The 23,052-nt window shown below is 33.9% G+C and overlaps 2 protein-coding genes across 2 annotated transcripts; both read left to right on the top strand.

Annotated features, from left to right (window-relative positions):
- Window positions 1-4,853: 4,853 nt before the first annotated feature.
- On the top strand, window positions 4,854-13,535 carry LOC133178115 (uncharacterized). Its single transcript, XM_061312871.1, has 11 exons — window positions 4,854-4,964; window positions 10,249-10,505; window positions 10,641-10,769; window positions 10,858-10,993; window positions 11,922-12,083; window positions 12,181-12,335; window positions 12,510-12,674; window positions 12,786-12,826; window positions 12,904-13,017; window positions 13,147-13,227; window positions 13,324-13,535. The coding sequence occupies exons 1-11, from the start codon at window positions 4,854-4,856 to the stop codon at window positions 13,533-13,535; spliced, it is 1,563 nt and encodes a 520-aa protein (XP_061168855.1).
- Window positions 13,536-18,249: 4,714 nt separating this feature from the next.
- LOC133201274 (uncharacterized) lies at window positions 18,250-19,463 on the top strand. Its single transcript, XM_061337075.1, has 3 exons — window positions 18,250-18,309; window positions 18,481-18,515; window positions 19,033-19,463. Exons 1-3 carry the CDS (start codon window positions 18,258-18,260, stop codon window positions 19,282-19,284), a joined length of 339 nt encoding a protein of 112 aa, XP_061193059.1. The 5' UTR covers window positions 18,250-18,257; the 3' UTR covers window positions 19,285-19,463.
- Window positions 19,464-23,052: the final 3,589 nt, after the last annotated feature.

Here is a 23,052-nt window from a genome sequence, read left to right as displayed (position 1 = left end):
AAAATAAATGTGCACGGATGGTCAATATTATTGCAAATTTTAGGTATGATAAATAATCATCTGAATCCGTTTGGATACCTTTTCGGTGATGACGTCGCTACAGGATCTTAGATACAGACGTTTTAAAGATTTTTAGTTGTCTTGTTTCCCTAAGGTTCTCTTAAATGTTATAAAAGGGAAATGGGACTTTTTGAAATAATGGAAGATTGTTAAAAGATTGTTCAATAGCACAATTTCGTTTCTTTTTAGGTCACCTGAGTGACTCAGGTGACCTATTGCTATTCGTTTTTGTCCGTCGGCGTTCGTCGTTCGTCGTGCGTTAACATTTGAACATTTTCAGCTTCTTCTCTTAAACCGCTCAACCAATTTCAACCAATTTTGGCAAATAGCATCTATGGGTGAAGGGGAACAAAAATAATTGTAAATTTCAGGGTCCTTGCCCCCCCCGGGGGGCCTGAGGGGTGGGGCTAAAACCACCAAAATTTATACAATCTTTAAAAATCTTCTTCTTTACTCCTGGACATCAAGCAGTCAAATTGTTGGGATGATTGTAGTAAGCAGTGAGCCTTCTACCAAAATTGTGAAATTCATGGCCCCAGGGTCAGGGGTTCTGGTGTTAGGGCGGGGCTACACAGATCATATAGTGAAAGTGCATTATTTCTTTGAAAATCTTCCCCTCTGCTCCTGGGTATTAAGCCAATGAACTTAGTACATAATTGTGATGAGCAAGAGTGCCCCTTCCAAAATTGTGAAATTCATGGCCCCAGGGTCAGGGGTTCTGGTTTTAGGGTGGGGTTCTATTGATTATATAGTGAAAATGCATTAATTCTTTGAAAATCTTCTCTGCTCCTGGGTATTAAGCCGATGAACTAAGTACATGATAGTTATAATGAGCAAGAGTGTCATTTCCAAAATTGTGAAATTCATGGCCCCTGAGTCAGGGGTTCTGGTGTTAGGACGGGGCTCTATTGATTATATAGTGAAAATGCATGAATTCTTTTAAAATCTTCTCCTCTGCTCCTGGGTAAAAAGCTGATGAACTAAATACATAGTTATGATGAGCAAGAGCGCCTCTTCCAAAATTGTGAAATTCATGGCCCCTTGGTCAGGGATTCTGGTGTTAGGACGGGGCTCTATTGATTATATAGTGAAAATACATTAATTCTTTGAAAATCTTCTCCTCTGCTCCTGGATATTAAGTCGATGAACTAAGTACATAATTATGATGAGCAAGAGTGTCTCTTCCAAAATTGTGAATTTCATGGCCCCTGGGTCAGTGGTTCTGGTGTTAGGGCGGGGCTCTATTAAATATGAAGTGAAAATGGATTTATTCTGTTAAATAATCCTGTCTAATCCTTAGTGTTGAGCAGATACACAAAGTGCATAGTTATGATGAATAAGGGTGCTTCTCACAAAATTTTTTAAACTTCGTGGTCCCAGGGTGGGGGGCTTTTGTGTTTCTCATTGGGGGGGGGGGGGGGTATTGATAACATAAGTGAAAATGTGTTAATTTTTTGAAAATCTTTAACTAAGTGCAGAGTTATGATAATGAGGATACCTCTTCCAATTTTGTGATGAGGATACCTCTTCCAATTTTGTGAAATTCATGACCCTGGGTCATGGGTTTTGGTGTTAGGGTAGGGCTGTTTTGAATCTGTAGTCATGGTACATGTACTGAAAATGCATTATTTCTTTGAAAATCTTCTCTTCTCTGATCTCTGCTTGGCATATCAAAGGCAAACAAAGTAAAAGTTTGTATTCTACTGAGAGAAGTTATTCCCCTCTGCAATTTACTTTTGATAAATAATCACTATAAATAATGTATTTGTAAAGTTAATAGAATAAGTGAATTAGGCAAAATATTTTATTGTATAATACAAAAACTACTTTCATAGTTTTAATGATCAGATAGACTTGTAAATAATGAAATAATGAAAAATGAGACAAAAATGACTTTTTAAAATGTTCTTCAAAGACCAAAAGAGGCCAATGTGAGAGATTATAACTTGGGGTTAAAAATAGTACAGAAGCACTAAAAGTTTGTTAATAGTCTGCATGGTGATAGTGATAAATTGGGGACAGATTAGAACTTAAATTTTGAGTTGTTACTAGATATTAGACTAATTATGTCATTGGTCCTGATCATCCTATTTCTCTTGCTTTTGGGCAACAAATCTTCATCTACCTGTTTATTTTATATTCTATGGATCCTCTAAGTTGTTGTATTATACTCAGGTGACCGTTAAGGCCCTTGGACCTCTTGTTTATTTTATACAGTCTGTAATAAGTTTGGTAGATGTAGGGTCGATAAGTGACTTAAAGCATCGAATTTTTCTTAGGGAAAAGGAAGCAATTATGATTTTTCCACTCTAGAATCCTTAAATCCTTAAGTTTATGCTTTCAAAAATTCATGTTAATAGATAATTTTGAAATATGTCTGAATGAACATGCAAACACTAATTCAAATTAAACATTTATAAAGATTCCATTTAGGTAAGACATGGTGAGTATGAAGTCAAACTTTGATGACATAATTTTTATCAATTTTGACAAATATTTATATAGGTTCGAAGTGTTCAAAGGACACTTGTACTTAATGACACACCATTAAAGATTTCATTCCTGGTCGTTTATTATCTCTGAACGATTGTTTAAAGAAAAAGAGCATGCAGCTCTGAATGAAAGCTATACATAAAAGAACTTGTGTGACTCTTTCTGGGAAGTAAAAAAGGACGTCACCTAAAATCAAGACCAGATTACTTTAAAGCTAACAGAAACTGATTGTTCTTGTCATTTCTGAATGTTTTTATATCCAGGTATGAAAACCCTGCTAAAAGAGCCAAAGACTCTCTGTTGGTCATTTATAACATGGAAATAGCAGTTTCCAAAATGATGGGTTGTTTTCTTTTCTTTCTTCCTTAAATCTCTACAGACCTAATATTACATGCATCGCGACTGATCTAAGATAGCATAATACATGTATATGTATGCCTACTGATCTATCTCGTAACTTGTCCAGAGTTTTCTATTTAATACTGTGACACTCATTATGGATCAACATTTGACACACTGATAGTTTTTGTCGGAAGTGTCCAAAGCTTAAAACGACTTATCTTTGACAAAAAAGTATGATCGATTACAATCCAAGGGTAAAGAGGATTAGGTTCATACAAGGATAATAATCAGAAATTCGTACTCAGATTGACACGGGATCGGGAGCTACAGGTCTGACCTTGAAAATCAACCTCATATCAAGGAATTATTTTTTCAAACAATGAGCTCAGAATGGAATTGAAGACAAAGAAAGTCAGAAACCTGAATGCAAAACTCGGCATATTCATGCATCTCATTCAATTACTGTGCAGTCTGTAGTTTGATTTACATGTATTAGTATTTTAAGATGATAAGCAGTTTTTATGCTCCCGTATCGAAGATTCGGGGGTAAATAGTTTTTTGCCCTGTCCGTCCGTCCGTCTGTCTGTTTGTCTTTTTATCTGTATGTCCGCAAAAACTTTAACATTGCTCATAACTTTTGATTGGTTGGAACTATACCTTTCATATTTCACATGTGTATATAATTCTTGTGACAAGATCTTTCTTTGGGTACCATCATATTTGACCTTTTGACCTTGTCTTTGAAGTTTGACCCATTTTTACAAAATTTTACCCAATTTTAAACTTGGCCATAACTTTTGAACAGTTGGTGCTAGGGCTTTCATACTTTACATGTGTAATCCTTGTGAGAAGATCCTCCTTTTGGTACCAACAACTTTGACCGTTTTGACCTTGACCTAGGACTTTGACCTAATTTTGAAAAACTTCAACCTTTGCCATAACATTTGAACAGTTGGTGCTAGCGCTTTTATACTTCACATGTGTATTTCTTGTTACAAGACCTTTCTTTAGATACCAACAACTTTGACCCTTTGACATTGACCTAGGAGTTTGGCCTACTTTTGAAAAACGTTAACCTTTGTCATAACTTTGGAATGGCTGGTGCTAGGGCTCTTATAATTATACTTCACATGTATATTACCTGTGACAAGACCTTCCTTCAGATACTAACAATTATAGCCCATTGACCTTGACCTTGGAGTTTTACCTACTTTTGGAAAACTTTAAACTTGGCCACTATTATTATTGAGCAGTTGGTGCTAGGGCTTTCAAACTTCACATCTGTAATCCTTGTGACAAGACCTTTCTTTGGATACCAACAACTTTGACCCTTTCACCATGACCTTGGAGTTTGACCTATTTTTGAAAATTTTAGGGTAAGATGCTATCAACAAATTTGATTTTCTTTGTTTTCTATTAAGAATTCGGAAAAAAAAAACCTCCAACACCTTATGTTTTCACTGAATAAAATTCAAACATACATACATATTTTCAATCAGCTTAATCCTTAACACATTGTGCGCATTTAGCATTGATTACATTTTTTTGCTAATGTCTTTTTCCCTACTGCCTCTATTCTATTTACTATATTTACTCAATCAATATACATGTATTAAGAAATACATGTAAATATTAAAATACTTATGATTAATTTGGAATTCCTCTGTTCATTTTGACAAGCAGGTGCTTTTGGTCATTTTCTTTTATTCAAACACATTGAGTTGCACGTATTGCATGTATTGGTTATAAATGCCCTGTTATCTCCTTGCGTCACCCCCTAACCCTTTATATAAAATGTCAAACGACTCGACAAGGGGCAGTGGGCATTTCTAGGATGCCGTCACCTCTAAGTGATCATTATAGCGTTAATTTGAGAGTTTTCTTTGGAAATCCTAATCAATAAATATATTTATTGATAGCTTTTTTTTTTTATCTGAATAGAGCAAAAATTTACTGCGATGAAGGAATGGAATACAATTGTCATTTTTAGCATTTTGAATGTTCTCTTTGAGTTTGCATCTTCCGTGTTTCTGGGAGGGACCATAAGTTGGCGAGAGAATCAGAGAAAGGTAGGAGAAATCTTATTATACAAAAGAATGAAAGTGGATTGTTGCTTTTATAGTTAAAAAACAAACAAACAAAGGAAAACAGTCTGCAATTTATTTTGCTTTTGTTTCATATAGACGACCAAAGATGATGATTGGATAATTTGATCAGAATCTGTATTACATGTCCTTCGTTAAACATCAAAATGGTCAGCGAAAATTTTCAATGGCATTTATTTTTAAGATCATCTTCATTTATTTTTCTTTCCAAAAAGCCATTGATTCTGGTTCAGCATACTTCATTTATCCCATTATATACATGTATATTTTTTTTCTAATTTCACATGCTTTTAAAAATATATATTTCATTTATTTATTTACAATTTTAAATTGTAAATAAATACAGATGACTCAACAAATCTTTCTTCCCTTGAAGAAGGCTAATTAATATGTAATGTTTGGTAAAAGAGAAAAAACAGAGCAAATAAAACAAGCAAGCATAAAATACTTGATGACAAATCACTTAGAGCGAGAAAGAAAAGAAAGAACTAAGGAAAAGGTTTCATATTGATTCGATTTTGCTTAAAAATTCTCAAATAAACACCTTTACTTCAGAAAAACAAAAACAAATAAACAAACGATTATCAGCTGATACTACTTTGAATTATTATCTTTATTCTTAACTTGAAGAATTTTGATTCAAAATAAATTGTTCTAGAGTTCTTCTAGGGGGATATCGCTTGTTGGTAAGACGTGGAACTTTATATATTCAACAGATATTTTTCACCTTTTAGTATAATTAATTGCATGTTGATGGGGTCATTATACACCTGAAGTGCTCACCCACTGTTTCCTTTCTTCCATAAGTGGGGGTCTTTACAATGTTTATCAATTTAATTACTTTATCATGTTCAGAAGCGAAAACAGCGAAGCGTTAAGAGGAAGCAGTCAAGAGGAGGCTCGTGTTGTTATTAGATAAACCGTTATCATATAAACTGATATAGGTGAAATGTATCGACAAATTGGGCCTCAATAGAGGTCATGAATATTAAACATGTATCTATGGATTTCAAAGCATAAAGAATTTTCATTGATTTACAAACACAGGAAGTAACAAAAAAGAATCATTGGAATTGCTTTCTTGTAGAGTGTATTATAGTAGAAATTATTGAGGGCGCACAACTGTAAAATATAAGCTTTTTTAATATAGTTTTTTTTTATTAAAATTTATATTGGGAAAATAATTGTGGATCCCCCCCCCCCCCCCCCCGCAGATTGGCCTGGATACATTTTCTCGAATATATCTGAAATCATTGTGATTTTTTTTTTTCGAAATCAAGATAGATGCCTGATTAAAATTTCAATTTAAAATTGTCACTTAAAAAATTAATAATTAAAACAACACAAAGATTAATATAGCTGTACAAAGTACATGTGCTTATTCAGATCCTTGATTTTAGAAGAGAAAAATGGGGAGAGGGGGTGTACCTCGAGTTTTTCCCTTCCAAAAAAAACCGCCCACCCATCCACCTCTCTCTCTCTCTCTCTCTCTCTCTCTCTCTCTCTCTCTCTATATATATATATATATATAAAGCAATAATGATGTGAAATAAAAGAAGATTGATAATCAATTGAAAGTTATTAAATATACGATTTTTAAAATATGCTTCAATTAAAGGTCAAGCGAAGAAGATTCAGGTGCCACCCCTCCCCCCTGATATTCACTGTTTCAGATTAACATAATACACATGAAATATCATTAATTGACTTTCGTACCGACTTAAATGGATAGACTCCCTACTCTTGGGGACCCTGTGTATACTCTATGTACACGAAGGCATGCTGGATATTGGCGATTAGGTAGGAGGTATCTTTTTGCATGTCATATTGTCAAAAACTGTATCTATGTCAATCCCACATGTGACCCCCCACTTAACCATTAAATAGCTTTTTAATAGTTGGCCAAGTCATAGATCATTTTAATTGATTTCCTTTCTTTTTTTAAACCTCAACAATCAACTATTTCTACAAAATACAAATAGAATGCAATACTGAGGACCTAAATACGGGGAAGGGGGTTGTAATTATAAAAGTTGCACCAGTAATTAATATTCAGAAGATAAGTTCTAGCACGATATTTTAATTTCCTAGGTTTGAAAAGACAGCTGCTGATGGAAAACCGGATAGGCTGCATGCAAGCTTTTTTATGAAATTAATTTTGTACACAGTGTACATTATTATTCTGTTAGGCTTCAATACGCAAGTTTCGAGATTATCTCCCTTGGTGCGCTCTTTCGTTACGGAGGGAAGTTTTGTTTCCTTGTAAGCAAGGCAGGTGGGACAGTTATTTATATATTGGATACATGTGCCATCATAACTGATTGTCGGGATACACTAACTACCGAATCAAAGGCTTCAATTTTTTTCTACGAACAAAAATCGGAACAAAAGAAAATAAAAATCGGAACAAAAGAAAATATCAGTGGATAAGAACTTATCAAACGAGGGGAGAGATATGGATCTCTATTAAATATACACACGCATCTCATTGTACGTTGGCATTCTGAATGACTCTTTCCCTTATACCGTAATAACTTCAAAGATCAGCCTAATAACTTTTTAGAAAAGGTTTGTACAATCAAAGAATTATTTTTCTTGCAAAGACTATGACCGTTCTTTCGTTTTCAAGTATCCTAATTAAAAGCAAATTTTGTAAATATGTAAATAGTAAAGCTTTATAAAACCATCAAAATGATCATTGCTTAGCACTATCATCTTTCTATAACATTAAATGAATTTTAAAAGCCATAGCCATCGTTCATTTCTTTATGCACGTTTGTATTCATTAACAACCTGTCCCACTTCCATGCTGATATGGATACTTTTTGCGCCTCTATCGTAGGAGAGTTACAATCTCGAAACTCGCGTATTATTTATATTAATTTTAATTATCAGAGACTTGACAAGAGTACTTTTGATGAATTCTTTACTCATAAAATATGAAAATAACGAAAGGTAATCAACCTCATAAGTCCATTGAAACAATTATAAACAATACCAATCTGGAGCAGAGCAAACTCGGACCTCTAAAAACATCAGAGGTGGGATGAGGTGCCACAGGGGAGTAAGCATCCCCTGTCGACCTCTCACACCCATCGTGTACGCTTTGTCATCATCGGATAAACGGAAAAATCCGTATATAATTCAGTGTGAAAATAATAGGTTAGCAATTGTCGGGGTCTTTACAGTGTTTATCAACAAGATTGTTTGTTATACCCTTATAAATATCTTTCTATATATTTATTACTAATAAAAAGGCCAACAAAAGAAATGTTAATTGCATTGGTCTAACAATTTCATTGTTGGCCGGCCTGCAACATAAGAATTGTTAGACCGCAACGTCACTGCTACGTCACAAGTAATTAATCATCGTTCAATATAGGCGACACGGAAATAGCCGAAGTTTAGAGCTGAAAGAGTTGTCGTTTGCTATATGAAAGAGTATGTTTTGTGATAAATAATTTTTATGGTATAATAATTTTATTCTTTACTTTTTCATTCTCTCCTATTGTTTTGTTGATTAAGCCAAAATTTTTCAAAGAAAGTAATTGATTATATATTGATGAAATCTGTTCAAAAGTTTTAATTTAATTGTTCTATCTGAAGTGAAGGGTATAACAAAACAGTTATAGACTGGGATTCGGGCAACATATGATTTGTTGGACCTGAAGGTGAAAATGTTGCCCTTGGCCTGCAGCCTCATATGTTGCCCTCATACCCAGTCAATATTTGTATAATATTATATAGTTTGTTTGGAAAACCTTATTATTTAATATATTCGTAAACCTAAGTCCCTAATTATAAATTTCATTCACCTCACAAAAGCCTTTAAGACTTTGATTGTTTAAAACTGTGAACTAAATGCATTATTCTGTAGTAAATTTGAAAAGAAAAACTTTAAAACTTAATATCTTCTACGCTGCTGTTTCTGCAAGATTTTAAACTCGGTGTAGCATTTCTTTAGCTCGTTGTACAGCTTTAAGAACGGAAAGAAAAAATATGATTTATTAAAAAAAATTCCTAACATTTCAATTAAAAGACAAGTATATTTTGATTAGATAGAAACTTGACAAGAATTTCTCCATAAATTAAATCTTTAAAGTACGTAATTCATACATGTATAAGGTTAAAAGTAGAGTTTTTAAAGACATAACGAAATTATACAATTAATGAAGAATATTTTGCATATGGATTACTGCATATAATAACCTTGGAGGGAACATCATATGATTAAACGCACCGCTTAATTTATGCTGGTAATGTCTAATCCTCATATTCAAGACAGTCTCAACTTCTAAATCTCTGATTATGTATATGTGTCACTTTTGACATATATATATATATATATATATATATATATATATATATATATATATATATATATATATATATATATATATATATATATATATATATATATATATATGTTTTTGATTACCCCCCCCCCCTCAATTTTATCAGTAGAAACATTAAAGTCGAGTGTTAAGACTTCGATATTTTAAACTAAGATTAAGAATACTCTTTTATCAAAGAAAAATATATCAAAGAATTAATTGAAAGAAATTCATATTTTAATCAAATGTCATGTTCTAAATTTTGAATTTACCGGGTGGGAGTATTTACTCCCACCCGGTAAATTCAAAATTTAGAACATGAAACATATAGAAGAGTACAGGGGGTAGCCGCCTCCTACCTCCTCCCCCTTTTCCTTCGCCATCTCCTTCTTTTTGTTCCTTTTCTCCTAGAAAAATGAGCCCCAAATCGAAGAAACTGTATCCGTTTTCTGTTGCGTGTTGATGACTGACAAACGCATCAACATAATAGGAAAATCATCGCTGTGGCGGACAGAACCATGGCAACGAAATAAATTAATGCTTTAGAGTCCAGAAATAGGCGCTGAAGTGGGTGGGGTATTTTTTCCAAGAGAGCTTTCGTCCCCTGTAGAGTTTATGTATGTAGGTGTGGTACGTCTTTTTTAAACGTTTTTTTTTTCTGGACTGAAAGTGTCAGAATCTTTATTTTAACAACTTTTAAGTGTATTTAAAGTAGATTCAAAATTTTATGAATTTATTTTACATTTAACAATCCGGAAGTCAAGCCCCTATGTTCTCCACCTGTCTTTTTTTTCTCCTCTTTTTTTCCCCTAATCCACTCTACCCTTTTCCCATCCTCCCATCCCTTTCTCCTTCCTCCCATTTACCCTGTCCGACATGAAATTAACTACTTCCCTCTTCTATTTCTTTTCAAGCTGCGTTATACTTATCGAGTGACATTTGGATTGGGTAATGGGCCATGCGGATCAGCATGTTCTTATACAGATATAGGAAAGAAAACAAAGGCGGGAAAACCTTTCAACGAAACCTCCTGGGCATGCGTAGGATGTTCAAACCATTTTACCGGAAGTGACCTAAATTACGTAGTCACTGCAATTGGAGAAAATCCCAGATGGGAGCAGGGTGAAAATGTATTTGAACATAGAATAAAAGACACCAAATTCACAATGTCGTATGTGTTCACAAATATCATGTTTATACATGTATACAAAGGAACATTCTTTAAAATAACGTCTAATGAAAATTTCAGAATAGTCATTTAATTAACAAGTTCATTCAAATAAGTTAGTTTTTCTTTTTATTTCAGAATGATTATCCCATCTATTCTTAGTAACACCAGCAGAGCAGTTTTAACAACAATTGTTGATACCCGTGTTCGAAATGACACACACAGCATGAATTCTAGTCCTATTGCGGCTCTTCCTCCATATACAGGGTAAAGAAAGCTAAAACATATCCACGTTCCAATTGCTTTGTACATGTAATCAATGCTAATTTCATTCAATAAAGTTGTGTGATTTCAGAATTCCCTTTGGGTGTGTCTCCAACATTACACTCCCTGTTATCGACCCTGACAATGACGTAATCAAATGTCGCTGGGCAACGAGTGCAGAATGTGGTCAAGCTTGCACTGATCTACCTGAAGCATACATAAACGAAGTAATTTCATGATTTTCATTTTTTTCTTTTGAATAACTTGTTAATGCAACAATCATAGCCTATAGATGCTTGTGGAAAGCATACCAGTCTGACTAACTTCAGGCCCTGGGACTTATGTTTGATCTCATTCTTACTTATCCTTTGATTCCTTTTTGTATGAGACCTAGACCAACAACTGAGCTCATCTATGGCCCCGGAGCCAGATTAGGAGGATCATTGAAATTTCAAGAGAAGGGTTTTTAGCTCACCCGAACCGAAGGTTCAAGAGAGATTTTCTGATCTAAATGTATATGTTGTCTGTCGTTGACGTCGGCTTTATCGTTGTCGTAAACTTTTCACATTTTCATCTTCGTCCAAAGAATCACTGGGCAAATTTCAACCAAATTTGGCACAGAGTATCCCTGCGTAAATGGGATTCAAATTTATTCAATGAAGGGCCACACCCTCTTTCAAGAGGAGATCATTAAGAAATAGTGAAAATTGGGTGGGGTCATTTAAAAATCTTCTTCTCAAGAACCATTGAGCCAGAAGAGATGAAACTTATGTGAAAGCTTCCTGACATATTTCTATTAAATTCAATATTTTTCTTCAAATCATAACCACGGGGGGTTTGAAAGGGCCACTATGGGCAATCAAACTTTTACATGGGAATACAGAGGAAAAATCTATTAAAATCTTCTTCTCAAGAACCAAAGCCATAATTAGTCATATTTATATGGAAGCATCCTCAGGCAGTGTAGATTCAAGTTTGTTCAAATCATGACACCTGGGAAGTAGGGTGGGGTCATAATATGTAATCTTAATGTTTACATAGAAATGTGTAGGAAAAAAATCTGCTGATGAAGAACACACAAGAGTCATTGTGTCTCAGGTTAGAGTTGTGGCCCATGGGCCTCTTGTTTTGATATTTTTTTAAATTTTGTTTTAGAATTCCTGCACTATTCATATTAATGCATCAAAGCAAACAGGCTATAAAACAGGACACAGATATCGTGTTGCAGTGACAGTCGAGGACTTCCCAAGATTCCCTATTGAACTAGCGTCACACATTCTCCTCCCAAATCAGCCAATCAGTAGCATTCCTCTTCAGGTAAGTTACACTCACAGGCCAATCATAAAAAATGCAAGTTTTATTTTTGTTTTCTGATTAATCAGATTGATACATACATGTATTTATTTGTTTTTAGTTCTTTATAGACGTTGTTTCGTCAAGCTCCGGTTGTAAACCCGTTATTACCTTTGAGAACAAGAACTTTCCAGACAACAAAGTTGCGTCTTACAGCTTTTTGGATTTCCACAATCATGTCAACTTTGTATTTCCAGTATACTTATTATCAACAAGGTGGGTGTACCTATATCAATTACTGATTATCAAATAATGATCCAGCAATAATTTGTATCACTCTTTTATGTTCCTTCCCATATGACTAGTTGTAGCATACCAATTCTCTATAAGAAATGAGGCTTTAAGCTGTTTGTTTCATGATTATAGCATCGTATTTATAATTTTGTTTAGGAATATTACAACATTTGTACAGAGTTTTACACAACACATCAATACTACAATTATAAGGAACCATTCAGGAAGTCATCATACTTTAGAATTGTATTCGAAATGGCGACCAGTTCCACAACAACTCGGCGAGAATCTCTTGTGTGTTTGGGGGAAGGATAATGAAGGGTAAGAGAATTATTTTAAGAAAAAAGAAAACTAATCATCAGTTTTTTTTTTTGTTTTTTGTTTTTTTTTTAATCTCAGTTTCTATTTCAAACCGTATAATTTCCATTACAGAGTGACTACGAGAAAACAATGCATCCTAGGACTTATTGCTGGTAAGTGAAACGTTTTACATCGACTTTACCACGTGATTTATACAAAAACATTGTTACTTTTGATGTTTTGTTCTCAGACTCTGACGAGTGTTTTTCCAATCCTTGTCACGGTTCTGCCACCTGTGTCAACCTCTATAGAAGGTACGCATGTGCCTGTCCACCTGGTTTCAAGGGCTCAACTTGTCAGAAAAGTATGTATAAATAAATTCTCCAACAATCTATGCAAAGCTGCAAACAACACCGTCTTCTCAAAAAATATTATAATATACTTAATTATTTGCATGTTTTTCCCAAGAACTTGTGATTTTTTTTTCTTTCAGAAATAACCTGTGACCAAAACCCGTGTCTGAATAATGGAACATGTTCAGTCAACTCGACATTCTCTTGTCGGTGCAAACATGGTAAGGGGGAGGGTAATTTTCTATGTATCATTTTCCTGATGAAAAGTCACCAAACTTGTCTTATTCTGTCTTTGTTTTTTTTTTTTTTTTTGCTAGGATTTTTTGGAGACCTCTGCCAGTTTGAAGAACAACCCTGCTCAAGTTTCCCATGCAAAAATGGCGGGAATTGTATTTCTTTGTCGGGAATATACCGATGTCTCTGTCCCAAAAATTTCATTGGCCACAGCTGTGGTAAGCATCATACTAGCTGCAGAGCTGTAGCACTCTGGTTGAGACAATCCAGAGAGCTACAGATCCAATCATTGTAAAAACATTCGATTTGTTGTCGCTAACTTCGGGTATTATTTCTTGTATCATATGCGCCCCCTGCTTAAAAGATGATATCCTTAATTAACTGCATCAATCTCCTATGCACAGTTGTCGTTTGTTTCTCTCTCAGACACCTCGAGGTGAATGTATGAGCCGATGATAGAGAGTGTAACTGCATATCTGACTTCTATTTCTAATATTTCATTTACCTTTTAGCGATCCCAAACAGCCTTATATGGGCTTGAAATGCCAGCTTTATAAATTCGCAGTCCGACGTCCATGTTGAAGTCTTGATAGATTAACACACCCTGAATGGGATATAAGTATCAGGAATAGGAGTAAAAAAAATATGGTTATTTAACGGATACATTGCTTTAAGTGAGGGAACGCATATAATAAAAGGAATGATACCCGAAGTGAGCGACAAAAAAGCGTTGCCGTATATCGAAGGTTTTTTTTTAACAATGCCACGGCCAGGAACACGTTAAGTTCCTAGGCAGTACCGTTGTCAGAAACCTTGAAAGTTAAGCACTAAAACTGGTTCGTTGTCATGAACATACAGGTGAGGTTATGATAAAATCCGTCATGACTTGAGGAGACAGGCTGTGAGAAGTTTTTCATTTTTCAAGTTAAATTATCTATAACAATGTCTGAAATTGCAATGGGAAACAGGACTGATACCCTATTTGGTGCTGTATGAATTTCAGCCGTTAAAAAGAAGAAATAAAAGAAGAGTTTGCGTTGGCGACATTAACTCTGTTGAAATCACTTGCGGATTTGATTCGTTTTCCTAAGATGTTATATTTTTCGTAAATAGAATATAATATACACACTAAGTATCAAGACATGTTTTAAGCCTTTACAGAAAAACTGAGAACAAATTAAAACTGAAAATTTTGATTTATTTCAATTTTTGTCCGTTGTCATGACAAGATATGAAAATTCAGTCCGTTGTCATCGGTCCGTTGTCGCTACTGTATTGTATACACTACGAAGGACGATCTTATGTTGTTTTAGGTATCGTTAAGCATGCCATCAAAAAGAGGGGTGTGACGGTACAAATTGTTGTTTGTACATATTGTCGTCGGCGACAAAATGTACCTACCCTGACTGCACATATCGTCGTCCATCGATACACATTGTCGCCGGCGACAATTTGTACCGAGACGAGCTTTTTTCCTCCTCCTGCGTAATGGAAGACAAAATGTACAGTCAAGCATCGGCACGCTTTGTCGTCGGCGACAATACATGTATGTACTGTGACCATTGGTACATTTTGTCTCCGATATATTGTGTTGAATATTTACTATGGTCGTGGAGAGAGAGAGAGAGAGAGAGAGAGAGAGAGAGATTGACACACAAACACAGAGAAAGAGAGAGAGCTAGACAGACCGAAGGATAGACAAAGTGTTTCGCTGATAAATAAGTAAACAAGTTGTATTTATTTAGAATTACTCGCAGTACTGTAGGGAGAAATGGTGTTGCTCAGAAAATTGTGTCCAGCATTGGTTTACATGACTATGAAATGTCAAAATACCGTAATTCTTGAGATATTTAAAAAATCAGTCTATTCTTTTTTCTCGTTGTATATACATGGATATGAGATTGAAAGTTATTTGTTCAGTAGAAGTGTTATCTGGAATTCATTTTTTTTTTTGCTTAATTCTCATACGAGTGCCGATATAATTGGTGTAGAGGTTGACATATTTTTAGCTCACCTGAGCTGATAGCTCTATTGAGCTCTAGTGAGCTTTTCTGATCACATTTCTTGTATCGTCCGTCTGTCTGTCAGTAAACTTTTCACATTTTCAGCTTCTTCTCAGGAACTACTAGCCAATTTCAACTTCAACGAAACTTACCAGAAAGCAAACGTGGATAAAGGGAGTCAAGTTTGTTTAAATTAATGGTCATGTCCTCTCTCAACAAAGTACATGTATAATTAAGAATTAGTGAAAATTTAGTGACATCTTTAAATAATCTTCACAAGAACCATTGTGTCAGAAAAGTTTAAACTTATGTGAAAGTTTCACATACTGTAGTTTCCTTATTTTATCGCGAAATGGCCCAAGGGCGTCAAATCGCGAGAAAAATAATTCGCGAAGGGGTGATTTATCTAGAGATTTTACATAATTAAAGCACCATCAAAATAAAAGCGTGTAATTTTATTTCGCGAGTGGTGCTTCTCGGGTAATTACGCAATAATTTATTCCTCGCGTATATTTAGGAATCTACAGTACATGAAGTGTACTTTTTTTTTTTTTTTTTAATTTTTTTAGATTCTGGCACGAAGAAGATCCCACACTTTTCAATGGCCCTGAGTTCCGAGAATAGGTCTAAATTTTTGGCCCTCCACCGGCAAGTGGTGATGTCTCCTTATGAGTGAAATATTCTCTAGAGGGATATTAAAACAACAAACAAACACAAAATCAATTCTGTACAAATCATGACCCCCATAGGTAGGGTGGGGCCACAATTGGTGATAAAAGTTTCCTGTTGGAATATACGGTATACAAAAACTCTTTAAAAATCTCCTCAAGAACCAAAGGCGGATCTAGCACCGGCGCACCCCACCCCCTCCCCCATCATTATCCCACCCTGTCCCCTCCATTTGATTTTTTTCATTTTTCTTTGCTTTTGTAAATTCTGTTTTTTAACCTGTATATACTCTCAATTTTTCCACAGACAAAATTTCATGATTAAATACTATACTTAACTTATACACTAAGACTCCTTCAAACACAAACGATTTTTTTTTGTTTATATGAAAGCATCCTCAGGTAGTGTAGATTCAAGTTTCTTTTCATCATGACCCTCTGGCCTAGGTCGGGGCCACAAAGGGCGATCAAAGTTTTACACAGGAATATATAGGAAAATTCTTTAAACATTTTCTTCTCAACAACAGCAAAGCAATGATAAGTCAGATCTATATGGAAACATTGCCATGTATTGTCATGCGACATGTACTGATGGACGACAATATTCTCAGTGAGTGTGTGTACACATTGTCGCCGGCGACAATATGAACGTGCAGGGCGACAAAATGTACCGTCACAATCACGCTTTAATTTTATTATGACCAATCATGGCTTTGCTTTGCTGTTCTTGAGAAGAAGATTTTTTAAAGATTTTTCCTATGTTATCCTACGTAAAATTTTGATAGCCCACTGTGGTCCCATCCTACCCCCGGGGGTCATGATTTGAACAAACTTGAATCTACACTACCTGAGGATGCTTCCACATAAGTTTCATATTATCGGTCGTTGTCTTGCCCGATTTTTATCTCTTTTTTTTTCGTCGACCGACCAATTTTATGCATGTCAGTCGGGTCAAGTTATTTTTTTTTTTTTGCGTCTGTGGCCGATTCAATTGAAGCACTCAATGAATAGTCCGTCTACCAACCTTCGATCATCGGCCGACCATCGGCATACAATTTTTAGAGTCGGTCGTCAGTCGGTCGACATTTAGGAATTGGGTTTTCGTACAACTGTCGGCCGAAGATGAAAATCAAACTGCGGCCTAGCAAACGATGATTGGGCGACGGTTGGCCAACTTATAAATATTTTTACTTTTAAAGGTATCGATGTTCCTAGGAATTAATATGACTACTCTGCGTCGCCCGATACTGGTGTCGGCCGATCATGTTTTTTCAGCCGACGATACAAATATAATTTGGTCGCCCGACCATCGGCTTAAATGTGACCTAAGCATATCATTTTAATTTTGTTATACTGATGATATACAAGGAATTGTATATGTTTGCATACTAGCTAGGATGCAGGTTCCTGAGAGAAAATGAATTGAAAATAAAAACATCGCAGAATAGTTAGCACGTTGGTGTGAGCTACTTTAAGACGACCCCGAGATTTAAATATATTTGTAATATGCTTTGTATTCTTTTAAATTAAGCATATATTTGATCATTTCTGTTGCATTTTATTGATTTCCTTACATGGTAAGAAAAATGACACCGGACCAGATAAACTTAACATGTACATGTACTGACAACGGACTTTTTGCTTATAAAATGCGATTTCTTAAAACATGTAAGCTACAAAAGGCTGTCACTTGCCTAATACATTGAAAATGAAGTTTCTCTTCATATTTTAAAATAAAAGAACCATTTCGATGATTTAAATATAAGAAATATATAATTTTCCAGCTCACGATCATGGCTTCACACATGGGTATGTGATCGCCAACCAAAACTCCTCAAAATGTATTGTGGATATCAAATACAGAAATCTTTTTATGGAATACTGAATGTTGTATCTGTTTCCCAGAATTCAAATTTATTCTTAGAATTTGTCAAAAACGTTAAAATTTAGGCATTATGTATAAATTCTTGTATCTTTTGCATGACACCGGACGGATTTTATCACAACCTCACCTGTATGTTCATGACAACGAACCAGTTTCAGTGCTTAACTTTAAAGGTTTCTGACAACGTTACTGCCTAGGAACTTAACGTGTTCCTGGCCGTGAATGCTTGGATCTGTTAGTAGCTCTTTGGTTTTTCTCAACCAGACAGATTCAGTTCTGCCGCTAGGATCTTAACTGAATTTCCTCGCATTTATCTGTCAAAGCATTTTTTAACTCTATGCTTTTGGTTGAAAACTATAGTTTTGGCCTCAAATTTGTGTTTCGTTTTTATCGTTACAGAAATATATGATGCGTGTAATTCTCCATGCCAAAATAACGGTTCTTGTTTGAATCGCAATGGGATGTTTGTATGCAAATGTGCATCTGGATGGACTGGAAGTGATTGTTCTCAAGGTAATGGAACTAAATTTCTTACACAAATTATTATCACAAAATTATCTTAAACCAATACATGTAGACTATTTCTTTTCCTTCATTGTGATCTACAGTGAATCATATGATTTCGTGCTTTTGCACGTATAACACTTATTTTAAATGTATATTCTTCCCTATGATTTATTGCAGGTTTGAGATTGACTGTCAAAGCATCTTATAAAAGGGTAAATAACTTTTAAAAAGTCAGAAAAATCTAGAGCCCTAATCTTGTTATTTCATAAACCAATTTATAACATTTGAACTTTAACATTAGTAGATGGAAATTCTTGAATGGTCCCAAGAGTAGTTTGTGTCTCATTGTTTCGAGAGTAGTTTGTGTCTTTCGAGTTCTTATAAAGGTATAATATTAATAATAAAAAAAATTGAAGTATCGATGGTTATCTCTCCCCTCACCCAATGCACAATGTTTATTCAGACAACACTGAAAATTCTTAATTGGAATGAATTCAAACTTACGAGTACATAAGTATGTTGCTGCATATTACCTAAATGTACATCATTATATATTGCCTCAAAGTCGTGCCTTTAAAGTCACGAAATCAGTAGCTGTTCAGTGATAGAAATTTTGATTTTAGAAACCTTCATTGGAATGAATGTTCAAATTTGAGTTATTGAACATTGCCGATTTTTAAAAAATGTTATGATCTTGTTCTCTTAAAATTGCTTTTCCTTCTTTTCCAGGCGTTATCATTGTCAAAATTCCTATTTATATTGGTGGGTAGTGTGTGTTGTGCTTTGCTACTTATGGTGCTGTTTTTCTTTGCCTCCAAAAACAAAAGAGCTAGTCTGCTGTCAAAAGTAAGAGATTCACATTTAGCTGAAAATGAAAAGATGAAGGAGATAGACGATAATGGCAATAATATCAAGAAAAAGAAAACAAACAGAAAGATTTCTGATGAATCTTCAAGAATTCGTTCTGCCTTGAAATTCTGATTTAAAACAACAAACGTTGTGGAGAAAGAATAGTAAACATTGCATTTTTTTTTTTAATGTGGCCACAGCTTGATTTGCTTGTATAGCAGGGAGGATTCCAGTGTCAAAAAAATGTAATCAAAGTTCAAAATGATGTTTACAATTTTTGCACCCAATAAACGTTTGCAATATCAGTTTGATACTTGTCTCGTTTGCTGATTTTTATTCGAAAATGAAAATAAGTACATGTGAACGACTGTTCCAAGATTTATATACCCATCAGTTTGTTCCTGTTTGAATATTTTCTTATATCCTCTAACAATTATTGTTAATGTTTTCCATGACTGTACTTGTATATAACAAATTAAATCGACGCAAAGCATCAAATCGGCCGCAAACAAAATAAAGCATTTTAAAAGGTACTTTCACAAGTAAGCATCCAAGCTAAGGAAAGCGCAAGATATTCAAAGCTGATAGAATGACCACTTTCTATTTCAGACTGCCTTCAAAGCAAGGAAAACCCCCAAAACATATTACACGATAAATAGAAATTTCATCAGTTCATCAAATTGAATTTATCGATATAAAAATCAATGATTATATATATAATAATATATAATTATATATATAATGATAATGAAGTTGTAGACAATTTTTACTAGTTTTAACAACTTTCATTTTTACCACTGTAATTAACATCCGGAAAATCATAAAATCATAACGACTAGCATTCATATCTTATACACACTCCCATGTTGGGGCTTACCTATTTTAAACCCTTTTTATATTATCATAAATTAATAATTATTTGATGAGAAATAAACATGAAATTGAAACATAATAACGACAATGAGGACTTGTGTAATGCAAGTTTTAAAAATATTTTTCTCATAATTTTATACATTTTCTCATTAACGAATTCTTTTACCGAACTAATATAAAAAGCACGTCTCATTTCCCCATGTGCACTTTCTAACACAGCCACAAATAGATCGGTCGCTCCCGCGGCCGATAATTATGAATTTTACCGAATATCTCATATAAAACGATAGAAGACCTTTCAAAAATAAATTTGACGACTCTACTTTCAATGAGACCATAAACTAGTTTTTAAAAAAATACAGGTTTATATGTAAACTGATTAAAATTAGATAAAAATTGTAGAGCAATACTTGCCTGCACCTCCCCTCCCCTCCCGACCCCCCCCCCCCCCAATCTAAAAGTATTAATATAGAAGGTTTCTACACTTCCTATGTTCTCAATATCTAAACCAAAAATTTTGGTTTAAATAAATATATAAACATTTAATGTAAACAATCAAGATGACCCCCTCTTTTCTTAGTTGTTACCACTTCGCATTAAACAATGAGACTGGAATGGTGAAGGTTAAAGGTTCGTTAAAACCCGGGGGTCAAGATTAACTTCTGTGACAGTCCGCAAAACAAATATTTGCATTAACTCTCTATAATGTGTGTTTAGAGGCATCCGGTGGATTTGTTTACTGTTGATCAGGTTTAGATTAAGGGGCTACTAATGATTAAAAAATGGGACATTTAAGGACGATTGAGAATAATCCGACTCGTATTAGAAATCCTAGGTACAGAAAACTTAAATGAAAAATCAGGTATCAACTTGGATTTAATTTTTTGTTTTTAGTTTTTTTCCCTCAAAAAAAATGCGATTAATACTAAAGGTGGTTTTAAAACAAGAACAGAACTGGTTTGCTTCTTAAAAATACAATTTACAGCCACTCATATTTCCAAAGTAACATTTAACGTTCTAGCACCATAAATAACTTATAAGATTGTCACGCTTTTTATTTCTTTGACAACGCTGTCGTGAAATTAATATCAATTGCTTGCTTTTAAGGAATTAACTTTAGTTAGTATGTATTCTGCATATGTATTCATGGTTTATGCTACATGAGATTCTTGAATATGCAATTTCAATACACGGATAACATCGGAATGAGTATTGAATTATGATGCATGTTTATATGACATCAATGATTTGTCCTTTGTTATCAATTGCCCAACGTAAGCAAATTTGTCATTTTTCCATTTAACCCTTAAAATCCAGAAATAAATCATCTGCCAAAGTATTTATTATTATTTAAAGAAAAATTTGACTTTAATTCTCACATGCACTTTTTTGTAGTTTCACTGTCGATAAAAGCAGATCCTTAGGTTAAACACATTGAATATAAAAATGTCAAAAATATTGTCATATATTGCAAGAATTTTGAGTTTACATGTCCTCCAACTCTGATTTTTGATAATTTGAATTAATTAATGTGTCATTGAATTATAAAAATCTTTGATTTATCGCTGATCAACTATCGCTAACTATAGTAAACTATAATATTTTATCCCGGCTAGTTACTTACATTTGTACTTTTCAATTGTTTATAAGACAGTTTGTAAGATGGAAAATGAAAACAATTTTGAACCTCGACATAAAAAAAGGAAACATTTGAAGAAACTCTTTTGAACAAGCTTTTACTGCAGTATTTTAGGGTTCATTTTATGAACATTTTATGAAATGTTGCACACGATCTAAGGAAATAGGTCATGAAATTTCAAATTCTTAAAATACGAGAGACGTAATCGGATAAACTGCTTAATAATTCAGGCGTGAAAGTTGTCCCAAGTATTACTGTGTATCAATGTGTTTTGATAGGCGTTTTACATGTATGCCCATATATATATATATATATATATATATATATATATATATATATATATATATATATATATATATATATATATAGTAAGTCTATCAGCCGATAGAAATTAACTATAAAAAGCATTTAATATAGTTTTACTTTGAGGTATATCTATTTATCTAATGTTACGTACATATATAAATCAATCAAACGCAACATATTTTTGCCATAATAAAACCCGAAAAGATAGAAGCTACATGTATATTTGATTACATGACAAATATTGTTATTTATTATTAAAACAAATCAAATTTAAAAAAAAAAAAAAACAAAAACAAAACAAAATAATTTAAAAAAAAAAAGAAAAAAAAAACCGCTAAAATTTCCAAAGAGTTATTGGCATACATGTACGTAATACTTTTCTACTAAATATGGATAATCAGCAAAGAAAGCTTTCTTGGAAATTGATTTATTTTCATAATATACTTATAAAATATGATGATAAAACAACATTCCATCCCTCATTATAAAAGTTCGAATCTTGCATGCAGCCATCATCTTATCCTGTTTCGAACGCCGGACTTTGAACAGCTTACTGCACCAACAGAGAGAATGTTCAGCAATCATAACTAACAACCGAAATGCAATGCTGTTATGTTACGTCACTAGTACTTCCTTTTTTTTATTATAATACAGACAGCTGTCAATCATTGACATTTTCCCATGCCGTCAAAAGACTATGGAAGGTTTGGGATCCCGAAGTCAATTCCAAGAGTCCTGTTACTAAAGTTACTGTAGAATATATTACCACAGCAAGCAATATCAGTGTAAAGGCATCTGGGTGCAGATATTAAGGAAAAACTATTTCATTTTCTTAAATAATGTTACACATTAAATTATACACCCAACGAATTTCAAAAACAGATGTTTATAAATTAATATTTTCGTGGAGTCGGTTATTGCTCTTTGATAGATATGCGAAGCAGAAATTTTAAGTTGAGAAAATGTAGATGTGAACTAACACTTTTTGAGAGATATGTGTCATTTGAATTATTAAACGTTGATCTGAAATAATTTCGTTTAATCGGTTAATGTTAGGGGTGGATCTAGGGATTTTTCAGGGG

This window comes from Saccostrea echinata, unplaced genomic scaffold (assembly GCF_033153115.1).
Source record: "Saccostrea echinata isolate AGI-Se365-2 ecotype Australia unplaced genomic scaffold, CSIRO_AGI_Sech_v1 ptg000002l, whole genome shotgun sequence".
Lineage (NCBI taxonomy): Eukaryota > Metazoa > Mollusca > Bivalvia > Ostreida > Ostreidae > Saccostrea > Saccostrea echinata.
The sequence above is the reverse complement of the archived record's forward strand: the minus strand, read 5'-3'. Positions and strand labels throughout refer to the sequence as shown.